Genomic DNA, 12,446 nt, shown 5'->3' on the forward strand with positions numbered 1-12,446 from the left:
CTTTTCCTCCTTATTAATTTGGAATTTGTTCCTTGTTTTTCTGTTCTCTTAATGGTTACACTTGAATTTTTACAATGAATTCTTTCCCTCACTGAATTGTCTTGTCACTATTGATGTGTGGGTCAATTTCCTGGTTCTATTCAGTTTTATCAGTCTATATGTCTGCAGAAACCATAGAACATTTTGACTTTCATCACACCCCTCCTGACTGATATTGTTTAATGCTGTCTCTTATTTAAACCTATCTACATTATTATTTTATATGGGCAATATTTGTTTTATCCACAAATTTGGTAATTTTTTTGACTTTCAATCTCTTCTCAAATCACATTCTGAGATCCTCTTCATTGTTCCTCAAATGCTATGTGTTCTAGATGTTTGTTTGATGAAGGTCTCTTGGTGATAAACAATCTTTTGGTTTGTTTATCTGAAAATATTTTTTTTTGTTTTTCTGATTAGATGGTTTTACTCCATACATAATTCTAAGTTGACTGTTTTGTTTCTTTATCTGAAGATAATAATTCTTTGTCTGGTGAATGTTACTGTTATTGAAAAGTGTGAAAAAAAAAAAGAAAAGTGTGTTATCAGGGGGCACCTGGGTGACTTAGTCACTTAAGTGTCAACTCTTGATTTCAGCTCAGGTCATACTCTCATGGCTTGTGACATCAAACCCCGTGTTGGGCTCTGTGCTGACAGCATGGAGCCTGCTTGAGATTCATTCTCTCTCTCTCTCTCTCTCTCTCTCTCATTCTCTCTCTCTTCCTCTCCCCCTCCCTCCGCAAATAAACATTAAAAAAGAAAGAAAGGTGTGTTATCTGTCATTTCTTTTAGGGAATCTCTCTTTTCTGTCTTGACTGTTCTTTATATTAGGTGGTTTACTGTTTCATTCCAGTGTGTGTGTGTTTAAATGATGCTTGGTTCATTATGTTTCTTGTATCTGTAGATTCCTTTCCTTTTTCAGTTCTGAAAAATTCTCAGCCATTTTCATTTATTGCTTTGCTTTCATTTTCTCAACCTGACTTCCCGAGATTCCCATATTGCCTAGGTTAGACATCCGTCTCTTTTCCATTTTTCTGTCTCCTTCCTCTTCCCACCCTCCCTCCTTCTCTCTCCCTCCCCGCCTCCACTTTTTAACTGTGGTAAAATATACATAACATAAAAGCTACCATTTTAATCTTTTTTTTAAATTTGTATTTATTTATTTATTTTGAGAGGGAGTGTATGCACACAGTCAAGTGTGTGTGAGCGGCAAAGGGGCAGAGAGAGGGGAGAGAGAGAAATCCCAAGCAGGGGCCCAATGCAGGGCTCGAACTCAGGAACAATGAGATCATGACCTGAGCCAAAATCAAGAGTCAGATGCTTAACCAACTGAGCCACCCAGGTGCCCCTATTTTAATCGTTTTTAAGGACAGTTGAATGGCATGAAATACTTTTATATACTTTTGTGAATGTAATTCTACCACCCATCTCTAGAACTTTTTCATTTTCCCAAGCTGAAACTCTGTACCCACTAAATAATTCATTGTTCCCTCTTTTCCCCAGTCCCTGGCAACCACCATTCTACTTTCTAGCTATATGAATTTGACATTTGACTTTTCTAGGTACTTCACGTAAGTAGAGTATTTGTCCTGTTGTGATTGGCTTATTTTACTTAGAATGATGTCTTCTTCAAGGTTCAGCCATGTTGTAGAATGTGTCAGAATTTCCTTCCCCTTTTTAAATTTTATTTTTAGTTGTGGTAAAATACAACACAAAATTTACTATCTTAAGTGTGCAGTTCAGTAATATTAAGTACATTCATATTGTTATATAGCCAATCTCCAGAATTCTTTTCATCTTGCAAAATTGAGACTTTATACCTATTTCTGAACTGTTTCTGCTCTAACAACACTTCTGATACCAACTATGTGGGTTTTTTTCCCCCACATCAACCAGGATTCCACCTCAGGACAGTAGGCCTAGGGTTTCGATGACCCTTTTCTCTAGTTCAATAATTTGCTATAGAACTCAGGTAAGCACTTTACTTACTATTTCTAGTTGATTGTAAATGGAGGAGAGAGATGCATTTGGCAAGAAATGGAAGAAGAGGCATAGAGCTTCTATGCCCTCTCTATGCACACCACCCTCCCAGTACCACCATGTGTTCACCAACCTTGGAGCTCTCTGAACCCCATTGTTTAGGGGTTTTTATGGAGGCTTTGTTTCCTAAGCATGATTGAATAAACTATGGGTTGTTGGTGAGTAGGTCAACCTGTAGCCCTGTAATGGGCCTTGGACTTCCCTGGCAAACATCCCCCACCCTGAAGTTATCTAGGAGCCATGAGTCATCTCTGTAGCATACAAAAGACCTTCCTTCTTATCACTCAGGAAATTCCAAGGTTTTAGGTGCCCTGTGTCAGGAACCAAGACAAAGACCCAATAGTAGTTCTTATTTTATCACATCCATTAAACAATAACAACTAGGATTCATCCATGTTATGACATGTTTCTAAATGTTCTTTTTTAAGGCTGAATACATATTCCATTGTAAGTATTTGGACATTTTTTTTTATCCATTCATCCATTGATGGGCACTTTGGTTACTTGTGCCTTTTCACAGTTGTGAATAATGCTTCTGTGGACACGGATGTACAAATATCTGTTCACATCTCTGTTTTGTAAGGCGTAAGTGTAAGACTCACATGTTCAGCTCCTCACCTCACCGGATCTTGCCACAGGTGGAGGCATTTGCCCTCAAGCCACCTCAGTTTTCATGGGTTTTCTTACTGTTCACTGCTCCTGTTTCTTTTCGCTCTAGGTGTTTGGGGGTTATTTATTTACTTAGGGTCCTTGAGATTCTTTTTGCTTTGTACCAAGTCCAATAATGCATAAAAATTGTTAGCTGTGATTTATCTCGTATCTAGTGGGATTTGGGTAGAAGTCCTCTTCAAAGTACCGACCCTACCATACTGCCAGAAGTAGTGTCCTTTAAATTTTTAAGTTTCAAACATGTATGATACTATGTTTTTCCTTTCTGGCCCAAAATAAAATTAGGGAGCTGAATCATTTTCACCTTTCTTTGTAATGATAAATCTGTATTGTGTACATGTATATGCTTTTGGTGTATTTAGTTTTCAAGATATTTAGAGTGTTAAATAACATTCAGAGGTTGGGTGATGGGAAATAGCCTGAATCTCTTAACCTCATAGCTGTTTTTCAAAGACAAATTATTAAAGCGTCTTAAATGTATCAAATAATGATTCTTTAGTTGCTTAGTACCTACCAGTTATGAAATACCTTTAATAATATATAGTAATGGGGGCACCTCAACTGGCTCATTTGGAAGAGCATGTGATTCTTGATCTCGGGATTGTGAGTTCGAGTCCCACATTGGGTGTGGAGATTACTAAAAAAACAAAACGCTTAAAAAAAATGGGGTCCCTGGGCAGCTCAGTAGGTTAATCGTCCCAACTCTTGATTTCAGTTCAGGTCATGATCCCAGGATGGGATTGAGCCCCGTGTCAGGCTCTGCTGAGCCTGGAGCCTGGTTAAGATTTTCTTTCTCTGTCCTTCTCTCCAGCTTGTCCTCTCTATCCCTCTCTCTCAGATAATAATAACAACAACAATAATATATAGTAATCTATCTCGTTATAGAAGTAAAACTGTGTTAGATTTTCTGTGAATCCCTAATTAGTGAATTCAGTAAAACCCTGTGAAACATCCAGTAGAGTTTTACCAAGAAAGATGTGCCAGTGAATATCCAAGTAGAATAGTTTCTGTGTCATACAGTTCTTATATATTGCTTACCTTTGCACATATGTTCAACTTCTTATAATGACTGCCATAAGATGGGAATGTTAGGGATGGAAGTTAACTAATATAAATAAGGAACAAAGATTTTATGCAAATTTCACTTTGCAGTTGACTAGGATTTTTAAAAACAAACAATTTTTCCATATTAACCCACATCTGCCTTAGTTGCAAGTATATCCTGAATAAAATATCAAAGTCAGCATTGAAAAGCATGGATTGAGGGAGAAAATGTGAAAGACGGGGCAGTAAGAATTAAATAAGAGGAGAAGGGGATATGAAACTAGATGAAAAGATAGACTGGAGTAAAGTTATTGATTTGTAACTTGACAAATTTCATAAATGTCTGAAGTGAAAGAGGATATAAAGATATTACAAAGATATGCTTATTGCTAATTACTCTTATGATGTAAAATATATTCTAAAAGGTTCAGATTAGATTAACAGGAGAAAAAAACTAAGTTTCTTAGAAGATGATATACATGTGTTTTGTGGGTTTTTTAAAAAATACTTATTTTTGAGAGAAAGTGAGTGCATGTATAAGAGCAGGGGAGGGGCAGAGAGAGAGGGGGACAGAGGATCTAAAGCGGGCTCTGTGCTGATAGTAGACAGCCCAATGTAGGGCTCGAGCTCACAAACCAGGAGATCATGATCTGAGCTGCAGTTGGGCCCTTAATCAATTTAGACACCCAGGCACCCCTATGTACATATGTTTTTTAATTATAACCCCACTCCCACCCGAAAGTGCTGTGCATGTTTGAGTTATTTACATGTTATCACAATTGTCATACATTCTGCTTGAGTAAAGCTGTGAATTTTATTTCCTTGTTGATCATATTTCCTGGTAAGTTATTCGTATTTTGAAAAGTTTGGAGAGAAGAAAATACTAAATACTCCATCATTTATAACTTTTGTTATTTACTTAGTTCTTAAAGTTTTTTTATTTATTTTGAGAGAGAGAGTGGTAGGGAGGGGCAGAGAGAAGGAGAGACAGAATCCTCCGCAGGTTCTGTCCTCTCAGTGCAGAGCCTGATGCGGGGCTCAAACCCACGAACTGAGATCATGACCTGAGCCTGAGATCAAGAGTCAAATGCTTAACTGAGTGAGCCACCCAGAAACCCCTGTTATTTATTTGTTTAGATTGTAGATTATAGTGGTCTGTGAGATAACTACTTTGTTAATTTATTGTGCTTGGGAATCATTAGTGTATTAAACTTATTTATTTCTAATTAGTCATATAACTGCTTTTATTGCAGGAAAGTGTGTTGAAATTTTCATGTGACTTTATTTCCTTGACAGTTTCTTAAATAGCACAGAAAATATGCATCTTTTCTATTTTTAAATTTTAATACAGTTGCTAGTTTTAATATTTTTAAATATCAACTTTTAAGAAATTAGGTTAAAAAGAATTATGAAAAATAAGAGATAACTAAAGGAATATACATTATGCTTTGATTTTTGGAAGTTTGATTAATGAGATGAATTTAATATTTCAATGAACAATTATATAGTCACATGTAACTAAGTTATTTTTGTTTTATTATTGCAGACGTATGATACAAATGATTGTCTCTTAATTTCTATTCCCTAGAAAATTTTAAAAGCTTGCATTGAACAAGTGAAAAAGTATCCAGAGTTCTATACTCTCCATGAAGTCACCAGCTTAATGGGATTCTTCCCATTCAGAATAGAGATGGGATTAAAGTTAGAAAAAACTCTTCTCGCATTGGTAAGGTTTACCAATGAAAGTATAAACTTATTTTTGTCTGAAACATCATCTGTATTTCACAGACAATATGTTTAGATTTTGAACAATAATGAGATAGAACTTTTAAAATATGCAATACAAATGGGTCTTCTTTATTTTGTGGATAACAGTCCTTGATATTTTTTAAAATGTCACTACCAACTTTATTTCTTGATTTTCTTTTCATTCCCACCTTTTGTAATGTTGCTAAATGCAAAGGTAACCTTTTTTCTTTTAAAGGTTTTTATTCACAATCATTGGAAGTAAGTATGGGTAAAGAGGATATTTTAGAGTTTCTGTTATATTTGTACCTCATTAAATGAGAGGTTAGAATTTAAAGTGGTAAGGAAGATTACATGGCACCCTGGTCTTGGACCTTCTTTGAAAAGAAAAACCCATGTATGCAGGTTTTCCAACAAAATCATGGAAGTCTTGACTTTGAGAAGGTCCTAAAGTAGAGTGAAGAATTTTAAGTTGAGGGTTTCATATGCTGAAAAGAATACTTGTCTTAGGGGAAAATTATGTAAGATATTTGGAATAAGACATTCCCTTTTTTCTTACTTAGGGCAGTGTAAAATACGTGAAAACGGTATTTCCCTCAATGCCTGCAAAGTTACAGCTCTCAAAAGATAACATATCTACCACTGAAACACCAGAAAAAACAGCTGCAGCTATGCATTACGTAAGTAGAAAAGTGCTTTTGAGTTTTCCTAAGTAATCTTCTGTATCTCAAAGTACTGTTCTAAAGTCCCTAGTGGAATGTCTCCCTTCTTTTTGGTACTTCCTCAAAGAAATTTCCAATAAATATAATCAAGTAACAAGTTGTATTTTGTTTTTCAGGATATTAGTAAAGATCCAAATGCAGAGAAGCTTGTTTCAAGATATCACCCTCAGATAGCTCTAACTAGTCAATCATTATTTACCTTATTAAATAATCATGGACCAAACTACAGGGAACAGTGGGAAATTCCAGTGTGTATTCAAGTAATACCTGTTGCAGGTTTGTGATTTGCTGTATCAAGTAACGCTCTCAAAAGTGGAGTTGGACCAGTTCTATTTCAACTATCTAAACATAGATGATCATTTGTCAGATTAAAAAATCTTAAGTTTTGATTTAAGGAGAATGTGAATTTTACATTTATACTTAGTAGAACTTTTAAATAGTGCTACTCTTGAATTGATACTCATGCATGAGTTCTTCGGTCTACAGAACCCGTACTCATTTTGTGGGGTGAAAGAGAAAAATAATTACGGTTTAGAGTAGCCAAAAATACATGCAATAATGAGTTTCTTCTTTCACTGAAATGAAAGGAATGCAGAACTTTATTAGACAGCCTCAGATGGGTCAGTTTCCAGGACTTACTTACGTGTCTGGTACTGGAATTCAGAATGAAAATAGGTCTGTACTTGTAAGCATAGGATAGTCTTTCTTTGGACAGTCAAGTTAATATCTTCTAGAATTAATATTATTTTGTGTAACAATTGTAGTAAACACAGAACTGTGTCTAATGAACAAAACTACAGTTTAGAGCTAAATGTAATATATTATCTGTGGTAAAAACTTCGTCACTTTTTGGAACTAGAGTCTTGTAAGAACTGAATAATAATGACAGCAAAAGTATAACAATAAAAAGCAGAAAAGCTTTTCAAAAATCTGTTAGAGAACATTTTTCTAGCCAAATTCTCTCAGCCTTATATCTCTAAAGATCACAAGCTCAAGAGTGGCAAATACATGAGACATGTGCTACCACTTTCCTATCCTATATTGCTTTGTTTGGTGATCTTTCTGCCCTGTATCTTGTTTGTTTGTTTGTTTCTTTTAAATATAACTACTAGAAACTAATCACCCTCTTCTGTTTCTGTTTTAAGGTTCAAAACCTGTTAAAGTAATTTATATTAATTCACCACTTCCTCAAAAGAAAATGACAATGAGAGAGAGAAATCAAATCTACCATGAAGTTCCATTAAAATTCATGATGTCCAAAAACACATCTGTTCCAGTTTCTGCAGTATTTATGGACAAACCAGAAGATTATATGTCTGAAATGGAAGTATGTAATGCTTGCTTCCTTTTTTTTTTTTTTTCCAAGAAATGTACTTTGTTTATCCTTTTGAAGCATAAAGTTTTACTGCAGGTCTTTAAATCTAATAGTTAAAATACAAGCACTATATTGAAACTTAAAATTGAACCCCAAGTCAAGCTAGACTTTGAGCAACTAATTTAACCTCCCTCAGCCTCAGTTTTCTCCTTTTGTAAAGGAGAGATGATAATACCTACTTCACAAGATTGTTGCAAGGATTAAGTTTGATATTACATGTAAAATGCTGAGCACAGTCTTTAGTGTATATGTACTAAAAACTTAGTGGTGGTGGTAATCATGATAGTGGTTTTATTTAATTGACTTCATTCATATTCAGGAGTTCTTAAGTATGAAAAGGAATAGATGAGTTTGATTGGTGCAGAAAAGTATTTGGCCAGATTGTTAATTCTTTTCAGTACACTCATGAGCAGTGTGACCTTAGGCAAGCTTTCTAATTTCTTTCTGTATATGGTTTGCTCATCTTCAAAATGGGTTTCATGATAGTACCTAACTCATAACATTATTTTGGATTAAATGAGTTAATACACATAAAACATTTAGGACAATGCTTGCCTCTCCATAAATAGTACTTTTATTATTTTGTGTCTTTAAAAATATTTTCTATGATTCTTAAAGTAAGACATTCTGTTTAGACAAAACTTTATCCATTCATTTTACAAATATTTATTAAGCAGGTACTGTTCTCTGCACTGAGCATATAGCAGTGAATAAAAATAAAGTCTCTTTTTCTCTCACAGCTTACATTAGTGATGGAGGATGCAGATAAAAGCATAGCAAACAAGCAGGTTGTGATAAATCCTATGCAGAAAAATAGAGTAGGTTAAGGGGAAACATATGGGAATGTGTCTATTTTAAATTGATGATCAGGACTTTTCCAATGACAAGAAATATGAACAGAGATCCGAATAAAGTGAGAGAGCAAACAAAATTGGAAAATAAAATTGAAAAATGTTTTTTATTTTATTTATACCTAAGAGCTCATACTATCTTGAGGATATTGGCCTTCTGTCTTTCATATTTGTTTATATGTTCTTCTCTGACATTTGCCTTTAATATATTTATGGTGTAATATCATAAAGCACTTCCAACATTTCTTAAGTTTTCTTTTTATACATTTTTTAAATATTTTCTTACTGTTTATTTTTGAAAGGGAGAGAGACAGAACATGAGCGGGGAAGGGGCAGAGAGAGAGAGAGGGAGACACAGAATCCAAAGTGGGCTCCAGGCTCTGAGCTGACAGCACAGAGCCCAACACGGGGCTCAAATTCATGAGCAGTGAGATCATCACCTAAGCCGAAGTCAGAGGGTTAACGGATTGAGCCACACAGGTGTCCCTCTTTTTACACATTTTTAAATCTACCTTATACTTGGTGTGAGGTGAGTGTCAGGAAGTAACAAGTGCTGTGAAGAAACATGAAGTAGGTTAAGAGGAAAAAAAAGTAACAATTTCTTTCTGTAATAACAAACCAAGTATTTTGGACCTTTATCATTATTGATAACAACGAAAACCGCTGGACACAATATAAAATTTTCTTTCTTAGCATCATCAAAGAGCTAACAAGACAGTGAGGAATTACAGGGCTGAGATACTAGAGAAGACCAACATTCAGAGAGCTAAGTCTGTCACTCAGAGAGTCATTTTTGCCCTGAAACTTATCTGCCAGTTTTGAAGAGGCAGCAAAAAATGAACTTTGTTTTTGTCAGGATCACAGGACTAGGGTAAAAAAGTCAGAGTTTAGTTTTCTACCAAGGGCTTGAACCCTACAGGGCTGCACCCCAGGAGCAAGAGTGAACTAGAAATAAATTCACCTTCTCAGAGATTGTAGCCCGAGTTTTCAGGCCTTCAACTTGGATTCAAATGCTTTTGGATTGCTAGTGTCTCTAGACACCTAGTAAGAGCAAATGAAAATAATTCTTAAAGAAACATAATGTCATTTTGGGCCTCAAATTATTTCTACCACTAACTTTTTAAATAAAGCATCAAGAAAACATTTAAAGATAACTGAACCCACAAGGAGAAGAGCAAGAACCATCAGAAACAATGACCATAGAAATAGACTGAAAAATAGATCCTACAGTTATCAGTCACAGATTATTAGCCAACTCTGTTTAACATACAGCATTCAAAGAAATTAAAGCCATGCTTGAAAATTTTGATGAGGAACTAGAAACTTTTGAAAGAGTAGATTTGAAAAAGAACTAAAGAAAAAATTTTAAACTGAAAAATATAGTAAGTGCAGTTAAGAATTTTCTAAGTGGCGTTATTAGCACATTAGATGAAGCCGAAAGGAGAATTGATAAACTGGAAGATGAGTCTGAAAAGACTATCCATAATAAAGCACGGACAACAAAAAGAAAATAGGGAGGATAGAGCAAGAAATATAGAGGATATAGTGAGACCATTTAACACATGTAGTTCTACCCAGAAAGATATTGTAACAGAGATAATTGGACCAAAGCAATAGTGGGAAACAAAAAACCTCTTAAAAGCCACCAGAAAAACAAAAGGCACATTACTTGTACAGGACTGAGAGTTAGACTGGCAAGTAATTTGCAGTAACAACAAGGGAAACCAGAAGACACTGGGAACAATATATTGTGCTAAAATAACCCCTACACTAAAATTACCTAATCCATGAAAATATCCGTAAATAAAAAAATCAAAGATATTTTCAGATAAAAATTGACTTTGCTACCAGCAGATCGCCTCTGTTGGATGTTCTTCAGGCACAAGGAAAATAATCCCAGACAGAAGGAGCATGGTAAAAGATGCAGGAGGGAATGAAGAAAAACAAAAGTGAAAATAATGTGGATAGGCTCTGATCTGTAGGTAAGTACAGGGACACTCAGGAAATAAAGAGAGTTGTGGGATGACCTGGGCCCTAAAAACTCTAGAAACTAACCAACTAAAGTTCTTTCCCAGACAAAAGCCTTCATTCAGGCTGGTAGTACAGTCCATATTGAGCATAACAAGGACATTAAAGGTAAGGAAAAGAAGTTTTTCTGTAGCTGAGGACGAGGGGAATAGAGAAAGCAGATTTCAGAATGTACTTAAGATTTTATACACACACACACTTATATATACATACATACATACATTCATTCGTACATACTTTGTAGAGGAGTGGAACATGAGCTTAGAGCCATGAAGCTCAGAAAGCTGACTTGGCCTGCCCTCACACGGGATTGTCCAGGAACAGGAGAATCCATCCAAATTAAAGAGGAACAACAGAAGAAGATTGTTGATGGAAGCTCTTACAAAGGTATTCCAAGAAAAAAAGATAATTGCTATAACATTTCTACAATCATCTGAAGAAAGATGTACCCACAAAACATGAAATGGGTTCATCCTTTACTATAAAAATCTCAATTCCAAAAATGTAGCTCAGAAGTACATGAGGAGGGGCGCCTGGCTGGCTCAGTCAGTAGTGCGTATGTCTCTTGATCTTGGGGTTATAAGTTTGAACCCCACTTTGGGTGTAGAGATTGCTTAAACATAAAATCTTAAAAAGAAAAAAAGTACACTAGGAAAAGAGCAAAATATATATGCAAAGTATTCATTCCAGCACTATTTGTAGTAGCAAAAGATTGGAAACCATCCACATGTCCCTTAAAAGGGTTTTGATTAAATAAACTATGTCTTTGACAGCATACTGTGCAGCTATTGAAAGGAATGAAAAAACTATAGACAGGAATCTACAGAGTGATACCCAAGATATATTGTTAAGTGAAAAACGCAAAGAAGACGACATTTTGTGTAATGTACTACTATTTATTTATGAATGGGGAAATACAAATATATACACACATAAACTGACTTGCTTATATTAAAAAGAATAAAAATCCTGCATATAATAAACCTAAAACTGGGAGAAGTATGGAACAAAGTAGGGGAAGCAGGATATCAACTAGATTTCTCTAAATGTACTTTGTTTTACACTTCTGACTTTTGAATCACTTTTGTTTTATATGTCTATAAAACGAATTTTTAGGATGTTATAAAAGCCAACCTAAGCTGAAATGAAACAAATTAATCCACAATATATCAAGTTAGTAGTTTAACCACTCAGTGAATTATTTTAAATGATTTGAAACTCATTAATTTGACCATACATCCCAAAAGATTTATATCCTAAGTTCAAAAAGAGCTGCCAAAAAATCTTAAACTGCATTTAGTAACCATATTGTTAGTAATGATACTACTTTTGTGATTTTGAGCATGTTAGATAATTTCCATGGTTCCTTTATATTAGGAACCAAGAATTTTGGAGATACGAGAGATAGTAAATGCCAATCAAAGAAGTTAAGTAAAAGCCCTGCAATAATATTGGAATAGTATCACAAACATGTCAGAGCCACTGAAAGGTTTTCTGTTGACCAGAGATGTGTCAGTTTGACATGACAAAGAATGGCTGCGATGGAATAAAACATAGAAAATATGTTAAAACCCATGAATTCATAATGATAATTTTTTAAAAAGTACTAGTCACCTTTGGAGGGTGTTAGTGCATAAAGTCATGCTAAAAACTGGTTTAAAAAATACCAGATATTTGTCTTGCCTTTCCAGTGCAATCTATATTTAGGGTAATGATAGAATGTGATTGTCACCATTTTTCAGCTAATAAAATAGTGAATGAATCTAAACAGTGATCATCAGGGCACGTGGGTAGCTCCGTCGGTTGGGCGTCCAACTGGATTTTGGTTTAGGTCACGATCTCACAGTTAGTGGGTTCGAGCCCTGTGCCATGCTCTGTGCTGACAGCACAAAGCCTGCTTGGCATTCTCTCTCTCCCTTTCTCTCTCTCTCT

General features: G+C 35.1%; 1 protein-coding gene across 12 annotated transcripts in view; it reads left to right on the top strand.

Moving 5' to 3' along the window:
- The window catches only part of ICE2 (interactor of little elongation complex ELL subunit 2), a 63,922-nt gene that overhangs the window by 16,388 nt on the left and 35,088 nt on the right, over positions 1-12,446 (top strand). For all 12 annotated transcript variants that reach the window (XR_008299142.1, XM_027067395.2, XM_053223946.1 and 9 more), the window contains 4 exons: positions 5,381-5,518; positions 6,102-6,218; positions 6,377-6,536; positions 7,406-7,587. Coding sequence is in view for 11 of the 12 variants with exons in the window: in XM_027067395.2 (XP_026923196.1) it covers positions 5,381-5,518; positions 6,102-6,218; positions 6,377-6,536; positions 7,406-7,587 (597 nt within the window). In the remaining variant the exon portion in view is untranslated. The remainder of the gene's footprint in view (positions 1-5,380; positions 5,519-6,101; positions 6,219-6,376; positions 6,537-7,405; positions 7,588-12,446) is intronic.

This window comes from Acinonyx jubatus, chromosome B3 (assembly GCF_027475565.1).
Source record: "Acinonyx jubatus isolate Ajub_Pintada_27869175 chromosome B3, VMU_Ajub_asm_v1.0, whole genome shotgun sequence".
In the NCBI taxonomy this organism is placed as follows: Eukaryota; Metazoa; Chordata; class Mammalia; order Carnivora; family Felidae; genus Acinonyx; species Acinonyx jubatus.